The following is a 17,558-nucleotide window of genomic DNA, read 5'->3' on the forward strand; positions in this document are numbered from 1 at the left end:
AGTATAGAGGTCCTTATGTTTGTGAAGGGTGGAAAGGCATTCTCCAGGCTAATAAAGTAGAAGGAGGACATTCTAGACTCCTGACAAAATACCTGACACATACCAGCAATTTAAAGAATGAGCCGGTTGGGGCAGCGCCTGTGGCTCAGTGAGTAGGGCTCTGGCCCCATATACCGAGGGTGGCTGGTTCGAACCCAGCCCTGGCCAAACTGCAACAAAAAAAATAGCCAGGTGTTGTGGCAGGTACCTGTAGTGCCAGCTTCTCCGGGGGCTGAGGCAAGAGAATCACCTAAGCCCAGGAGCTGGAGGTTGCTGTGAGCTGTGATGCCACAGTACTCTACCGAGGGCAACAAAGTCGGACTCTTGTCTCTAAAAAAAATTAAAAAAAAAAAAAGAATGAGGGGCGGCGCCTGTGGCTCAGTCGGTAAGGCGCCGGCCCCATATGCCGAGGGTGGCGGGTTCAAACCTGGCCCCGGCCAAACTGCAACCAAAAAATAGCCAGGCGTTGTGGCGGGCGCCTATAGTCCCAGCTACTCGGGAGGCTGAGGCAAGAGAATCGCTTAAGCCCAGGAGTTGGAGGTTGCTGTGAGCTGTGTGATGCCACGGCACTCTACCGAGGGCCATAAAGTGAGACTCTGTCTCTACAAAAAAAAAAAATTAAAAAAAGAATGAGCTGGTTGAATGGTTAAAAAAAAATGTTTCGAGGCTCAGCGTCCGTGGCTCAGTAGTTAGGGCACCAGCCACATGCACTGGGGCTGGTGGGTTCAAACCTGGCCAGGGCCTGCTAAATAACAATGACAACAATAACAAAAAAATAGTCAGGCGTTGTGACGGGTGCCTGTAGTCCCAGCCACTTGGGGGGCTGAGGCAAGAGAATCGCTTAAACCCAAGAGTTTGAGGTTGCTGTGAGCTGTGATGCCACAGTACTCTACATAGTGAGACTCTGTCTCAAAAGAAAAAAATATGTTTTGATCCAGGAACTCATTTTATGAGAGGTAGGATGACATGGTTTCACATCCTAGTTTAGCCATCTACCAGATGATATCCCCTTTATTTAGTTTTCTCATCTATGTGAGGGAGATAATCTTTCAACCTGGTTGTAAGAAGTACATGAATAAATTAAGGCCTGGAAGCCCCTTTCCTAAAAAGGAAGAAGTAGGTCCTTCATATGACACTACTTCCCACTGAATTCTAGGCTAGAGAAGTTAGGTCCTTCACATGACACTACACAGCTAGAGTGGCAAACCTAGACACTGTCTTGTCAATTGATAAGGAACTAAGGCTCATATTCACAAAGTACTGTCGCAACACCAATTGTATAAATACTGAAATATTTCCAGACTGGTTGGTGTGTTGTTGCTATACATGTACTCTTTTTGTATACTTTAGACTCTCCCACCCCAGATGTCTCCACAGTATAGCAACTACAGGGTTAATGAATGCCTGGTGTAAGCCCCTGGTCCACTCTCAGTTCAGATTGGTGCCATGCCACAGTACCTACTACTAAGTATTTAGAATGTCCTCTCCCTACCCACTGAATAAGAACCAGAAGGCAGCCTTGTTGCCCAGATGGGGAAGTTAAGACCAACAGAGGGGCAGGACTTACAGTCAAGGCCCTGTAGATAGCCAGGGATAGAGCTGAAGCCATCTTTGCCTGACCCCCAGCACTGAGCACACAGTTGGGCTTGTGCTGGGGATGGTAGCTATGTAAAAATTTATTGAGTCACTGCAGGCCTTTCCTTTCCCTGTCCAGCATCCCTCTCTACTTGCCAACATCCTGTATTAGAGAACTTTGACTGGAGGTGTGGTTGTGGAGAGCCGGCTGGGGAGGGACGCTGCTCAGCTGCTGCTCTGCTCCTGTCTCCTGTCCTCTCCCCTGGCCATGACAGAGACCCGTGAGCCAGCTGAGACTGGAGGCTATGCCAGCTTGGAAGAAGACGATGAAGACCTCTCTCCAGGTGAGATGGCCTCAGAGGCTGTGGTATTGGCTTGTCTGTAATCCTGGTTTGGGGTATGGCCTCCACTGGGAAATGTTGATGGGGAGGGGCTCCTTTTCTTGCTAGAGGTTTTGTTCTGACTGGGACTCCTTGTCCTGCTAGAGGATTCCTTCCCACTGGAACCTCTGTGGATTCTAGGTTGACTGGGATCTCTCTCTTTGCTGGGTGTTCTAGATTGGCTATGAGTTTTCTCCTGGCTGGGGGTTCTAGAGCAACCACAAACTCTCTTCTTACTGGAGGTTCTAGATCGACTGTGGCGTATCTCCTTGCTGGGGGTTCTAGATGGACTGTGAGTTTTCTCCTTTCTAGGGGTTCTAGATCGGCCACACTCTCTCTTCTTGCTGGAGTTTCTAGATCGGCTATAATATCGGTCCTTGCTGGGGGTTCTAGATCTACTGTGTGCTCTCTCCTTGCTGGGGGTTCTAGATCGGCTGTAGTCCCTCTCCTTACTGGGGGTTCTAGATCGGCTATAGTCCCTCTCCTTACTGGGAGTTCTAGAATGGCTGTAGTCCCTCTGCTTGCTGGAGGTTCTAGATCTAGATCGACTGTGATCTCTCTCCTTGTTGGGACTTCTATACTGGCTGTGACATCTTTCCTCACTTGGGGTTCTAGACCAGTTGTGACTTCTTTCCCTTCTGGGGATTCTAGATTGGTTTTGACATTTCCCCTTGTTGCAAGTTCCAGAGTGGCTGTGTCTTCTTGTCTCACTAGGAGTTCCCTTTAGGATGTGACTTCTTGCCCTAACATGATTTCTTTTCTGACTGTGACTTCTCACCCTGCTGTGGGTCCTCTTCCGACTGTGACTTCTTGCCCTTCTAGGCTGGCTGTGACTTCGGGTCCTGCTGGGGGTCCTAGACCTGCTGTGACTTCGGGTCCTACTAGGGGTGCTAGATGAGCTGTGACTTCGGGTCCTGCGTGGGGTGCTAACCTGTTTGCATCTCTTGACCCTGCTGGACATTGGGCTGTAACTCTGTTCTCTACTAGAGGTGGTCACCTCACTGTAACTCTTCACCCTCCTTGATGATGATGGAGACAGGCTGTACTGCTTTGCCCTAGAGGAAATTGTAGTTGGGCTGTGACTTTTTGCCCTACTGTGGATTACAGCCAGTCTAGACCTCCTCTCCATACCTGAGGCTCCTGGTGGGCTGTCACTCTTCTCTCTGCGCAGATTTCTAGGCAGGCTGTCACTCCTTTCCCTGCTGATGGTTCTAAGCCGGCTATAACTCTTCCCCCATGTCAGTTTTTGCTGGGAAGTAGGAGTTCTCACCCTGCTGGCAATGCCTGGTCTGGCACCATGAGTTCTTATCCCGCTGGGAGTGCTGGCTCTGCTGGGTGACCTCTTGGAACTGTGGCTTCCCCTTCTACCGGGTGTTCTGCCCCGGCTACGTGTACCTCTCCGTCGGTGGCGTCTCATACTACTGCCCTTGCTGGCTTTGCTGGCCCTGGTGTCGGTGCTTGCCCTGCTGGGTGTCCTCACCTTGCTGTGGACTCGGGACCTACTGCTGTGATGGTTAGAAGGGGCTCTTTTGGTACTTGGTGATTTGATGGACTTGGAACTGCTTGGGCTCGTGACTGAGGTAGGGGATGTTGATGTCTTGGTAGGTACTGATGACCTGTTGGGCGTTGATGATTTGGTGGTCTTCAAGGATGGAGGAGATGTGGGAGCCACAGGGGGCATGGAGGGTCCAGTGGATGCCAGAGGCATGCTGGGCTTCGAGGATCTTTTAGGTGGAGAGGGCATGGTGGGAGCTAAAGAGCTTGTGGTCCTGGAAGTCACAGTGGACACGAAAGATCTGGTAGCCATGGGTAACAATCTCATTGCCTGTCACAGTCCCAACTGTGTGAAGTCATAGTGGCCATTGAAGACCCTGGAGAGTGGATGGTGTGAAGTTAGAGTTGGGAGGAGAAGGGGGGGGCGTGCCTTGGCTAGAGGGTAGAGATGTTTTCTGTGTTTTGCAGTCTTTTGGCAAGTATCTCCAAAGGCTGACTTATGCTTAACATTGTTGGGGTCACAAAGATGAGCCAGACCCAGTTCCTGCTTTCAAGGAACCTCCAGACACAGATCACTACCCAGGGTGACCAGGGTGCAATGGGAGGATGGTCCAGGGGTGGGGGAGCTCAGACCAGAGACTCCCTCTGGGGAAGTCAGGAAGGACTTCACAGAGGGGCTACATATGAGCTGGATCTTAGAGAGGATCAGGAGTTCACCAGCAGGGAAGGAAAGGGTCACCCAGGTGGGAGAGGGGCAGAGGCAGAGACTTAGGGAAGGGATGTCAGGGCCTTGGGCCACAGTCATCTACTGACCTTCATGTCCTCTGCTGGGCACTGTTGGGGCCCCATTATCAGACCTGCCCTTGAAGAGTTGCAGTATGTCTGATAGCAGAGACATACTGGGGCCCAGCTGGCTATAGTCGGCCCCCAGCACAGCCAGGGTGGGGATGTGCTGGGGTAGGGGGAGCTGGAGAAAGAACCTCTGACTGGAGCTGGGTCATCTTGGTGGTGGCTTCATAGCAGATGGAGCCTATGACAGGTCTCAAATGAGGAGCAGGGGTCGCCAGGTGGACAGTTGGGGAGCAGCATTCCAGGCAGAGGGAGCACCTCACACCAAAGCCCCAGGAAAGATTTGTTAAATGGCAGGGAAGCAGGACAGGGCAGGAACTAGTGAGAGATAGAGAGGGAGGTAAAGGGATGGACATCCAGCAAACAGTTAGAACCTGTTCTGGGATGGTGATGCTAAGGACCCAGCAATGAGTCAAACCAGGTTTGTCCTCTGGTCTGGTGGGGAAGGAACCTGGCAACAGACAGCCACGGCCCTGGGTGGTTGGGGCTGGGACAGCATGACCAGTTTAAAAAGTGATTTGTTGGCTTGGCGCTCATAGCTCAGTGAGTAGGGCGCCAGCCACATACACTGAGGCTGGCAGGTTCAAGCCCAGCCCAGGTCAGCTAAACAACAATGACAACTGCAACCAAAAAATAGCCTAGGTGGATGGTGGGCATCTATAGTCCCAGCTACTTGGGAGGCTGAGGCAAGAGAATCACTTAAGCCCAAGAGTTTGAGGTGCTGTGAGCTGCGACGCCCCGGCACTCTACCCAGAACGACATAGTGAGACTCTGTCTCAAAAAAAAAAAAGTGATTGCTTTTTTTTCTCAAAAAAAAAAAAAGTGCTTGCTGCCTGGGATGAAGGACTCTGGGGGGACTTCCTGCTGGGTCCTAAAGGATGGTGGGAAAAACCAGGGCAGGACATTCCCAGAGGGAACAGCATGTATAAAAGCCTCAGAAAACATTTGTCAAACTGAACACAGAGATATCCATGCCACAAATATGTATAAGCACTTTTTTTGCACAAAGAAAGTGATCTAGATTCTGGGGCTACAGTAGTGAATTGAAGTCTCTACTCTCAGGGACAGGCAATAAACAAACATACAAGTTAAGTGTTGTGTACTATGAGTCTGAAGATGAGAGAAAAATAAAAAGATTGAGGGGTATAGAAAATGGTTGGGGAGGGATTGCTAATTAGACCAGGGTGCAAAGGTGTCACTGAGAAGGTGACACTTGAACAGAGACATGGAGGAGGGAAGGGTGTGAGCTTAGTCTGTCAGTAGAAAGAGTGGTTATGGTTAAAAACCCCACGGCAGGGTAGATGGCTGGGGTGTTCAGGAGCCCACAAGTGGCTGGTGAGGATAGAAGTTAGGGTGGGGATAGGGTGCCCTGGTGGGCTCAGTGATAATAGAATCCCTCTGGGCTACTGGGGTAAACTGAAGAAGAGAGGCCATGATGGACACAGGGGAAGGGAGTCCTATAAGATGTTTATGGCCAACCCCTGGCTTGCTGGTATTCCCCATACTGCTGTTATGGGGTTCCCCAACTCTGTCCTGACCATTCCTGTGTGTAGGTCCCCCATAATGACTATTCAACTAGTGATGTCGCCTTTTCCTGTACATCGTCTAGAAACACTTTCTTTTTTTTTTTTTTTCTTTTTGGAGATAAAGTCTTACTATATTGCCCTGGGTAGAGTACCATGGCATCATAGCTCACAGCAACCTCAAACTCTTGGGCTTAAGCTATTCTCTTGCCTCAGCCTCCAAGTATCTGTGACTACAGGTGCCTGCCATAACGCTGGCTGTTTTTTGGTTGTAGTTATTATATGGCAGGCCTGGGCTGGATTCGAACCCACCAGCTCTGGTGTATGTGGCTGGCGCCCTAGCTGCTGAGCTACAAGCGCCAAGCCTAAACTTCCTTTTTGTAAACTAAACTAGTCCTAGGCGTGTCCTTCATACCCATGAGATTACAATAACATATCTATAATTATAATTATTTTCATTCACCTGTGTATGGCCACATATATACGTGCATGTGTGTGTTTGAGACAGTCTCACTCTGTTTCCTCAGGCCAGAGTGCCTTTGTGTCATAGCTCACAGCAACCTCAAACTCCTCTTGCCTCAGTCTCCCAACACTATACCCAGCTAGTTTTTCTATTTTTAGTAGAGATAGTCTCCTTCTTGCTCAGGCTGGTCTTGAACTCCTGAGCTCAGGTGATCCACCTGCCTCTGCCTCCCAGAGTGCTAGGATTACAGGCGTGAGCCACCATACCTGGCTACGTGTATGTATTTTAATTGCACAAATACCCTTTCAAATGTTTGTCTCCTTAGGCCAGGCATGGCATCTCATGCCTATAATCCTGGCAGTCTGGGAGGCTGAGGCAGGTGGCTTACTTGAGCTCAGGAGTTCAACACCAGCCTGAAGGGTCTCTAAAATATAGCCAGTCATGGTGGTGGGTGCGTCCCAGCTATGTGGGAGGTTGAGGTGAGAAGATCACTTGAGCCTAAGTGTTGGAGGTTGCTATGAGCTATGATGAACTCTACCCAGGGCAACAGAGTGAGACTGTCTCCAAAAAAAAAAAAAAAAAAAGTTTTGTCTCCTTATAGTGATCCATCACCTGTGTTCAGCTTTCCATGTTAGAGCTGTGTAACTGTAGGTGATTGAGTCATCTAGACACTCTGAGCCTCAGTTTCAGTTTTCATCAATTAGAAATAGTAACAGACCTGGGCGGCGCCTGTGGCTCAGTGAGTAGGGCACTGGCCCCATATACTGAGGGTGGTGGGTTCAAACCCAGCCCCGGCCGAACTGCAACAACAAAAAAATATATATATATCCGGGTGTTGTGGCGGGCGCCTGTAGTCCCAGCTACTCAGGAGGCTGAGGCAGGAGAATTGCCTAAGCCCAGGAGTTGAAGGTTGCTGTGAGCCGTGTGACGCCACGGCACTCTACGGAGGGCAATAAAGTGAGACTCTGTCTCTACAAAAAAAAAGAAAAAAGAAGAAATAGTAACAGACCTTTCTCAAAGAGTTGTTGTAAGGATTGAGTTGACATAAGAATCGGGCCCTTAAAATAGCAGTGGATGCTGTTGTTGTTTTTTGACTATTTCTGCTTGTGCTTTCTTACCCTCCTTCCGCCATGTATTTCCTTCAAGACCTTCATTTGTTAGCACACAGATACGGAGCACCTGCCATGTGCCAGGCCCTGTTCTACCCTGTTTCCCCGAAAATAAGACAGTCTTATTTTAAGGTGTGCTCCCAAAGATGCTCTAGGTCTTATTTTCAGGGGATGTCTTATCTTTCCTGTAAGTAGGTCTTATTTTCGGGGAAACATGGTATGTCTTGGGGACCTACCTATGGGGAGGGGAAGGGTTTTATGCATGCTACCGTCACTGTACTGTGGCTAGTCTGAAGGGGGCTCAGGGAGGGGGACAGCTGGGCATAGCCTCCTGACCTCTGGTGCCACTGTCATTCCCTGTCTGTCCCCCTTCAGGCCCTGAGCATTCCTCTGACTCAGAATATACCCTCTCAGAGCCGGACTCTGAAGAGGAAGAAGATGAGGAGGAAGAGGAAGAGGAGACCACCGATGACCCTGAATATGACCCTGGCTACAAGGTGAAGCAGCGCCTGGGTGGGGGCCGGGGTGGCCCATCCCGCCGGGCCTCCCATGCAGCCCAGCCCCCAGGCCCCTCAGCCCAGCCCTGCCAGCTCTGTGGCCGCTCACCCCTTGGGGAGGCCCCACCGGGAACCCCACCCTGCCGCCTCTGCTGCCCTGCTACAGCCCCCCAGGAAGCACCAGCCCCTGAAGGCAGGGCCCTTGGGGAGGAAGAGGAAGAGCCAGAGCCACCCCGGGCTGGGGCAGGCCAGCCAGCTGGGCGGGGGGAGGAGGAGGAAGAAGAGGAGGAGGAGGGCGCCTACCACTGCACAGAGTGTGAGGATTCCTTCGACAACCTGGGGGAGCTGCACGGCCACTTCATGCTGCATGCCCGGGGTGAGGTGTAGGCAGAGCCCCTCACCTGGGGAGCTTGGCAGAAGGGTGGGGTGGGAGGAGGGGGCTGAAGGAATTGGGTGCTCACAGTGGACGTGGGGGATAGGGTACCACAATCTGTGTTGTCCTAGGAGTAGATGTGTGAAGGCCAGAATAAAAGCCAAATTCTGTGTGTGTCAGTTCAGTGTCTGTTTGGTGTTTGTGTGTGAGTTTGAGTGTGATGAGCCTGGCATTTATCCCCTCATCCCTCTGGGCTCCTTCTTGGGGATCCTTAGGTCATTGTTGCCAAGATAACTAACACTTACTATGTGCTTATGTTCAGTGTGATGTCCATGTGTCTATTCACAGACCCCGTAAAGTAAAGGCTCGGGCACAACAGAATTTTGTTTCTCACTCATATAATAGCCCTGGGCAGGTGCTATGGGGACTCAACCCATCTCTTAAGCCTGTCATCTTCCCCCCAGCCCAGACCAGGTGGCTATGACAGAAGAAGACAGGGAGCCTGGCAGGGTGCATGTGCCTTGTTGTGAGTTCTGGCTTATTAGGGGCACACACTGCCTCCACTGATGTGCCTTTGTTGAGAAATAAGTTACATGGCCACAGCTAACTGCAGAGGCACCTGGGAGAGCTGGTCTAGTTAAGCACCTAGAAAGCAGAAAAACAGTTTGTGGAGCACAACTAGTCATCTCTGCTGCTTGGCCTAAGAACCTTACACAAAGAGGACTTAATTATAATCATAGATGTGCTTTCTGAGCGCTTCTCAGGTGTCTGGTGCTAGTCCAAGGGCTTTATGGATATTGGCTCATAGAAGTTGTGCATCTAGGAACTTACAAAAATAGAACCTTAATGATAATTACAGCTGCCATTTTCCCAGCACTTATACAGTACTGCACTTTATTTGCATGAGATCATCAGCTTCTAAGAATAACCCTGTGAGGTAGGGACTGTGATCCATTAATTCATTTAACAACTATTTTTTGAGTCCCTGCTATGTGCCAGGGAACACACCAATGAATGAAATAAAATGCTTGTCCACATGGTGCATATGTGAGGGTGGGGAGAGGCTGTGGGTGGAGACAGACGATTAATAAGATATAGCACATGCTGGATGGTGGTAAGTGCAGTAGAGAAAAATAAAACAGAAGGGAGAACAGTTCTGGATGGGGGTTGTGATTTTTTTTTTTTTTTTTTTGTAGAGACAGAGTCTCACTTTATGGCCCTCAGAGTGCCGTGGCCTCACACAGCTCACAGCAACCTCCAACTCCTGGGCTTAAGCGATTCTCTTGCCTCAGCCTCCCGAGTAGCTGGGACTACAGGTGCCTGCCACAATGCCCGGCTATTTTTGGTTGCAGTTTGGCCAGGGCCGGGTTTGAACCTGCCACCCTCGGTATGTGGGGCCGGCACCTTACCGACTGAGCCACAGGCGCTGCCCTGTGATTTTTTTTTTTCTCTTAATTTTTTGAGACAATCTCACTTTGTCACCCTGGGTAGAAGTGCCATGGTGCCATGGTCAGCTTACAGCAACCTCATACTCTTGGGGTCAAGCAATCCTGTTCCAGCGTCCTGAGGAGATCAACACCTGGCTAATTTTCTATCTTTAGTAAAGATGAGGTCTTGCTTTTGCTCAGGCTGGTCTCAAACTCCTGCACTCAAGCATTTTACCTGCCTCAGCCTCCCAAAGTGCTGGGATTACAGGTATGAGCCACCATACATGGTGCGTGTGTGTGTGGCGGGGTTGGGGGGGGGTGCAATTTTAAATAGTGTAGTCCTCCCTGGGAAAGTGACAGGGACCTGAAGGGGGGGAGAGGGAGCCAGCCAAGTATATATAGGTGGGGAGGCAGGAGCCTTTCTGCTGCTCATATATTAAGCAGGCCAAAATGGCTGGAAGTCAGTGAGAGAGGGCCAGCTCATGGCAGCCTCATCAAAACGTGGGCTTTTGCTCTGAGATGGGAAGTTCTAATTCACAAAAGCTTGGCACTGAAGCTACTATGAAAATAGAAGCCTGGGCGGCGCCTGTGGCTCAGTTGGTAAGGCGCCGGCCCCATATACCGAGGGTGGTGGGTTCAAACCCGGCCCCGGGTTTTTGGCTGAACTGCAACCAAAAAATAGCCGGGCGTTGTGGCGGGCGCCTGTAGTCCCAGCTACTCGGGAGGCTGAGGCAAGAGAATCACTTAAGCCCAGGAGTTGGAGGTTGCTGTGAGCTGTGTGATGCCACGGCACTCTACTGAGGGCCATAAAGTGAGACTCTGTCTCTACAAAAAAAAAAGAAAGAAAATAGAAGCCTAATCAAAGTGATAGTAGCTAAGGTGCTTTACATATGTTAACTCACAGAAGCTTGGCAACTCAAGGATAGAACCTTATGAGGTAGGGATAGTTATTTGTTTACTACTTAGTCATTCAACAATGATTTATTGACATGATGGCAGGCCCTGTTCTGGGAGGTGGGAATACAGCGGTGAACACAATGGACAAAAATCCTGTGCCTTTGTGGAGGTTATAATGGAGAAGACACTAGTCAGATATTTAAGTTAAAAAACACAAAGTGTATAGAATATTGGAAGGTAATAAGTGCCATGGAGAAAAATGAAAGGGGATGGTGTGTGTGTGTGAAGTTTGCAATTTTAAATAGGGTAGTCAGGGAAGGCTTTACTTGAGAAGGTGACATCAAAGCAGAGACCTACAGGAGGGAAGAAGTGAGCCATGTGGCTGACTAGGGACAGTAAAGACAAAGGCATGAGGTGGAGCTATTTTCATGACCATGTTACAGCTGCTACAAGAGGAGCACAGAGAAGCTGAATTACCTGCCAGAGGCCACACAGCCAGTAAGCAGAGCCCTGGTTTGAACCTGGACAACCAGATGCAACCAACTTAGCCACTAAGTTATTCACCAGAAATGGCAGTCTGCTCACAACCACCATTGGAATTGTAGGAGTGTATTTGGTCTCAACAGAGCTATTGAGGTTTTTTAAATCACGTTGGTTGCAAACATTGAAAAATGGGTAATTTCACATAATAGTGGAGATTTCTGGCTTCTTTTGAGAAATTGTGAGATCTGGATTGCTGAACCCTTAATCCCGTGGGCCAGTAGTTTGCTGGAGCTAAGGGTTACTTCCTATAGGTGAGCCATTCACTTTGTGTGCCAGGTCCCTGTGGTTCCCACCATCTCACATCTGAATGCCCCGTGCCCTCTCTGCATGGCCCAGAAGAACGTGTGCATGTTTTACTCCCATTACAGGAGTTTAGACAAAAGCCTTTTCAAACCCCACATTTCTCATCCCAGAATCTCAGAACCTGACATCTACCAGTCTTTGAACTGAGACTTTCATAACCACTATAGCTTAGCATCATGGACTCTCAGAATTGCTGAAGCAGAAATTGACAGCTCATTAAAACAATATGGTATCTTAGTCCATTTGTGCTGGTATAACAAAATACCCAAGACTAAGTAATCTTTCATAACCATTATAGTTTAGCATCATGGAATCTCAGAATTGCTGAAGCAGAAATTGACAGCTCATTAAAACAATATGGTGTTGGGCAGTGCCTGTGGCTCAGTGAGTAGGGAGCCGGCCCCATATGCTGAGGGTGGCAGGTTCAAACCCAGCCCCGGCCAAACTGCAACAAAAAAATAGCCAGGTGTTGTGGCGGGCGCCTGTAGTCCCAGCTGCTTGGGAGGCTGAGACAAGAGAATTGCGTAAGCCCAAGAGTTAGAGGTTGCTGTGAGCCGTGTGACGTCATGGCACTCTACCCGAGGGCAGTACAAGTGAGACTCTGTCTCTACAAAAAAGAAAACAAACAAACGAAAAAACAATATGGTGTCTTTGTCCATTTGTTCTGCTATAACAAAATATCCGAGACTAGGTAATTTATAAAGAACAGGATTTATTTCTCACAGTTCTGGGAGGTCTAACAGCCAGGTACCAGTCGATTTAGTGTCCAGTAAAGCTGCTGTCTGCTTCCAAGTTAGTATTTGCTTGCTGCGTCCTCATTTGGATGCAGAAGATGGCAAAAAGAGATGTCCTCACATGTCAGAAAAGATGGAAGGGCAGGAGGCCTACCTAGTTACCTCAGGGTACTAATATTAGTCCCCTTATGTCATTATAAGGGTATTAACCTTATATTGTTTTTTTTTTTTTGTTTGTTTGTTTTTTGTGTGTGTGTGTTTTTTTTTTTTGGCCGGGGCTGGGTTTGAACCCACCACCTCCGGGGCGTATGGGACCGGCGCTCTACTTCTTGAGCCACAGGTGCCGCCCAACCTTATATTGTTAATAGGGGATTAAGGGTACTAATCCCATTCATGAGGGCCGACTTAATCACCTCCTAAAGGCCCCACCTCTTAATACTGTCACATAGGGTCTTAGATTCCCAACATATGAATATTGGGACGACAATCTTCAAACCATAGCACATGAATAAGCATGGTAACAGGTTTTGTTTTCCTGGGGCAGCATGCCTAACTCTTTTGCCATAAGACAGGGCTCTCTAAGCACAGATGTAGAGAATTATCCTACCATCAGCAAATACCAAGGATCCCAAGAGACACTAGCAATAAGGAGTCCTTGGTCTGCTGCCACTTGGGTCATTGAGTCAGTACCCAGTCAGGATACAAAACTAAGCTAGGCATTTCTAAGAGAGGATTACATAGGTGTTAGAAGGCTACAAGTACTAACTTGGACAAGTGAGCTAACCCAAAAATTAATGTGTGCAAGAATCCATTCCACTCTAGGACTGACAAGGGTATGAAAAAGTGAGATTACCATAACCCAGTAGGAGCCTGGAGGACAAGCTGTGTGTAGCTGGTGCAAGGACCAGTGACAAGGTGCCACATGTCTGGGGCTCAAACCTGAAGGAGGCATAGTGCCTCTTGTGCTGAGTATAGAAAGATGCTAGAGGGTGGTGCCTGTGGCTCAAAGGAGTAGGGTGCCAGCCCCATGTGCTGGAGGTGGTGGGTTCCAACCCAGCCCTGGCCAAAAACTGCAAAAAAAAAAAAAAATAGATGCTAGAGTCCACCTGCTGCTGGGGCAGTCTCAGCAGGGCCTCTTTTGCCATAAGACAGGGATCTCTAAGCCCAGATGTAGAGAATAGGTCTTCCATCAGCAAATCTCCCCTCCTTCCATTCTGCCTGTACCTTTCATGGGAGGAGTCTGGCAAACAGTTTGCAGAAAGCACATCACAGAGCTGCATAGAAGGCTTCTGTGAATATTTGCTGATAGATGGATAATTCTTTACATCTGTGCTTAGAATCGTGTCCTATGGCAAAAGAGATCAGGCATGCTGCCTCAGAAAATAAAACCCATTATCTGGCTTCTCTGCTGTGGTCTGAATGTGTCCTCCCAATATTCTTTGGGAACAGTAACTATGAAGGCTTCATCTTGAAGGTAAGAAACAGTAAATAAACAATAGGCACAGTCACCGAGTATTTTTTGAGCCTCATGGTAGGCATTGTTGTAGGCAATGAGGATGAAGTAGCAAGGGAGACAGACTTCTTTGCCCTCAGGAGCTTGGATTCCAGTGTAAGGAAATACTCAAATAAACAACAGTGTGATAATTCCAGATGCTGGAGAGTGGTGGGAAGAAAATAAGTCAGAGCAAGTGTTAGGAGAGCTCCTTTAGCCAAGCAGTCTGGGGACTTTTTTTGTTTTTTTTTGTAGAGACAGAGTCTCACTTTATGGCCCTCGGTAGAGTGCCGTGGCATCACACAGCTCACAGCAACCTCCAACTCCTGGGCTGAAGCAATTCTCTTGCCTCAGCCTCCCGAGTAGCTGGGACTACAGGCGCCCGCCACAATGCCCAGCTATTTTTTGGTTTGCAGTTCAGCCGGGGCCGGGTTTTGAACCCACCACCCTCGGTATATGGGGCCGGCGCCTTACCGACTGAGCCACAGGCGCCGCCCCTGGGGACTTTTCTTAAGAGGTAGCTTGTATGGAGACCTAAGTACTAATGAGACAGACTTGAGGGACTTGGGTAAGAGCACTCCAGAGGGAAGGAAGGGCAAAGGCCCTGAGGCAGAAGCCAACCTGGCTTGTGTGGCTGGAGTACAGTGTAGAAGACAAGCAAGGAGGGCGGCGCCTGTGGCTCAGTGAGTGGGGCGCCGGCCCCATATGCCGAGGGTGGCGGGTTCAAACCCAGCCCCGGCCAAACTGCAACCAAAAAATAGCCGGGCGTTGTGGCGGGCGCCTGTAGTCCCAGCTACTCCGGAGGCTGAGGCAAGAGAATCGCTTCAGCCCAGGAGTTGGAGGTTGCTGTGAGCCGTGTGACGCCACGGCACTCTACCCGAGGGCGGTACAGTGAGACTCTGTCTCTACAAAAAAAAAAAAAAAGAAGACAAGCAAGGAAGGGGTTGAGATTGCTTAGTGGGTTGGGGCCCAGTCATTGGCTGGGTTTGTGGGTCTGGGTAAGGTCTTTGGATGGTTTTTATGGAATGCCATTGGAGGGTTTTAAATGAGTGATGTAAGCTGATTTACATACACGAGGGGCTATGGTAGAGAGACTGGAGGGGGCAGCAAGGGCAACAGATAGAAAACCAGGGCTGGCTGGGCATGGTGGCTCATGCCTGTAATCCTCATACCCTGGGAGGCTGAGCAGGTAGATTGCCTGAGCTCACAGGTTCAAGACCAGCCTAAGCCAGAGCAAGACCTCGTCTCTAAAAATAGCCGGGTATTGTGGCGGGCGCCTGTAGTCCCAGCTACTTGGGAGGCTGAGGCAAGAGAATCGCTTATGCCCAAGAGTTTGAGGTTGCTGTGAGCTGTAACACTAAGGCACTCTACCAAGGGTGACAAAATGAGACTGTTCCGCCCCCCCCCCCCAAAAGGCTGGGCGCCTGTAGCTCAAGCAACTAAGGCGCCAGCCACATACACCAGAGCTGGCAAGTTGAAATTCAGCCCAGGTCCGTCAAACAAAGACAACTACAACAAAAACTAGTTGGACATTGTGGTGGGCACCTGTTGTCCTAGCTACTTGGGAGGCTGAGGCAAGAGAATGGCTTAAGCCCAGGAGTTGCAGGTTGCTGTGAGCTGTGATGCCACAGCACTCTACCCAGGGTGACAGCTTGAGGCTCTGTCTCAAAACAACAACAACAAAAAAAAACAGGCCACAGCTGGGGTGATGAACAGGCTCAAAAGCAGAGTGCACAGTTTACTAATATGATGGCACTTGGGCAGATCAGGGCCATAGGAGTCACACTGACCCATTTTGAGTTTGAGATTTCCATTTCTCATCCATGGGGCATGTCTGGGGTTTGACCTAGAGGTAGAGATTTGGAAATCACCAGTGATGCTATTTAAAGTCTTGGGAATCTATGACGTCGTCTAGGGCCTATAGAGAGAACAGGAAGCCTGGGGAGTACTTGGGCAGGCTGCCATCTACCTCGGGACAGCATGTGGGATTAGATTTGGGACTAGGGGAGCCACCATGGGAGGTGGCATGGAAATATCTGGGTCAGAAACTTCTGGGCTTAGGCCCTGCACAGTGGCTCATACTTGTAATCTAGCACTCTGGGAGGCCAAGGTGGGTGGATTACTTGAGTTCAGGAGTTCAAGACCAGCCTAAGCAAGAGTGAGACACCATTTCCAAAAATAGCCAGGTATTGTGGCAGGCACTTGTTGTTTCAGCTACTTAGAGGCTAAGGCAAGAGGATCACTTGAGCCCAAGAGTTTGAGGTTTCTGTGAGCTGTGATGCCATGGCACTCTACCAAGGGCATCAAAGCGAGACTCTTGTCTTGAAAAAAAAAAAGAAAGAGGGTGGCGCCTGTGGCTCAGTGGGTAGGGCACTGGCCCCATATATCAAGGGTGGCGGGTTCAAACCTGGCCCTAGCCGAACTGCAACAAAAAACAAAATGGCTGGGCGTTGTGGCTGGCACCTGTACTCCCAGCCACTCTGGAGGCTGAGGCAAGATAATCGCTTAAGCCCAGGAGCTCAAGGTTGCTGTGAGCTGTGTGATGCCATAGCACTCTACTGAGGGCGATAAAGTGAGACTCTGTCTCTACAAAAAAAAAAAAGAAAAGAAACTTCTGGGCTTTCACCAGGAGCCAGAGGAAATATTTGACTTTGGTGAAGTTGTTATCTTGGAAAAAACTGATGGCCAACTGACTAATCAGTTTCCTCATACATCACTCCAGCAAAGAAATCCAAGCAACACACATACTCAGTAAAGGTAATATTTCCCATGGTAGGAATCCCTGCTTCCAGACTCTGAGTCGTATGTCAGTTAGACAAGGGGTCAGCAAACTTTTACTGTAAAGGGTTAGATGGTAACTGTTTTAGGCTTTGCCAGCCATAAAAGCTCTGTTGCAACTACTCAAATTGGCTGTTCTATGCAAAAGCAACCATAGACAATACTTAAGTGAGCAAACATTTCTATGTTGCAGTAAAAGCAGGCAGCAGGCTAGATTTGGCCATAGTTTGCAGACCCCTGCCTTAGGCTGTAAATTCTGCTGCATGTAACAAGAGACCCAAAATAATGGTGTTAAATAATACAGAGGTTTATTTCTCTCTTACATAGCAGTGTGGAAGTGGACTGGTATGGTCGTTCTGTTCCATGAAGTTCACCAGAAACTCAGGCTCCTGGTGCCTTGTTGCTCCGCCATGCCATGTGTGCCTCTTGTCCTCATGGTCCAAGAAGGCTGGATACCACATCCAGTAAGAAAGGTGGAGGAAGGGCATATCCCTTTCACAAGCTTGAGGAGTCTACCCAGGAATTTAGCCAGAACTTATGCCTTGTTGCCACAACTAGCTGCAAGGGAATCTGGGAAATGTAGTCTTTTAAGATACCATGTGCCTAGCTAAAAATTAAGAGACAGCTATGAGTCTCTACCACTTCCACCTCATCTGTGGGCTTTAAGAACATTTCTCAATTGAAACAGTATGAGTACTATATGCAGGGCATCAGCCACCGTCTCTAGAAGCAGGGCAGGTAACATAAGGGAGTAAGACTGACTTGGGGGGACTCATCTCCTGTCTGAGGGTGACACTCATTGCTCAGCTCCTGTTTGTTGTAGCTTTTGCCCTGCACCCCCCCCCTTACAATGTACGTCTGGGTTGGGCCTTTCAAGAGAGCTGAAAATAGGATCTTAGTGGAAAAATCTCCCAATGTTGGCCAAACAGAAAATGAAACAGAAGGTATCTCTGTTTGATTCCAAACCAGTTTCCACACAAGGCTAGGCCAACTCTGCCCTGAGCTCCCGCTCCCACACCCTTATGTTCTCTGGAAATTCCCACTCAAAAGCCAGAGCTTCTTCCTTGGACATTCTGATATGG

General features: G+C 49.2%; 2 protein-coding genes across 2 annotated transcripts; one reads left to right on the forward strand and one right to left on the reverse strand.

Annotated features, from left to right (window-relative positions):
• The first annotated feature begins 1,825 nt into the window (after positions 1–1,825).
• Positions 1,826–8,473, forward strand: ZNF428 (zinc finger protein 428). Its single transcript, XM_053607147.1, has 2 exons — positions 1,826–1,958; positions 7,808–8,473. Exons 1-2 carry the CDS (start codon positions 1,883–1,885, stop codon positions 8,314–8,316), a joined length of 585 nt encoding a protein of 194 aa, XP_053463122.1. The 5' UTR covers positions 1,826–1,882; the 3' UTR covers positions 8,317–8,473.
• On the reverse strand, positions 1,918–7,801 carry SRRM5 (serine/arginine repetitive matrix 5). Its single transcript, XM_053607125.1, has one exon. It carries the CDS (start codon positions 3,814–3,816, stop codon positions 1,918–1,920), a length of 1,899 nt encoding a protein of 632 aa, XP_053463100.1. The 5' UTR covers positions 3,817–7,801.
• Positions 8,474–17,558: the final 9,085 nt, after the last annotated feature.

Source organism: Nycticebus coucang, chromosome 10 (assembly GCF_027406575.1).
Source record: "Nycticebus coucang isolate mNycCou1 chromosome 10, mNycCou1.pri, whole genome shotgun sequence".
In the NCBI taxonomy this organism is placed as follows: domain Eukaryota; kingdom Metazoa; phylum Chordata; class Mammalia; order Primates; family Lorisidae; genus Nycticebus; species Nycticebus coucang.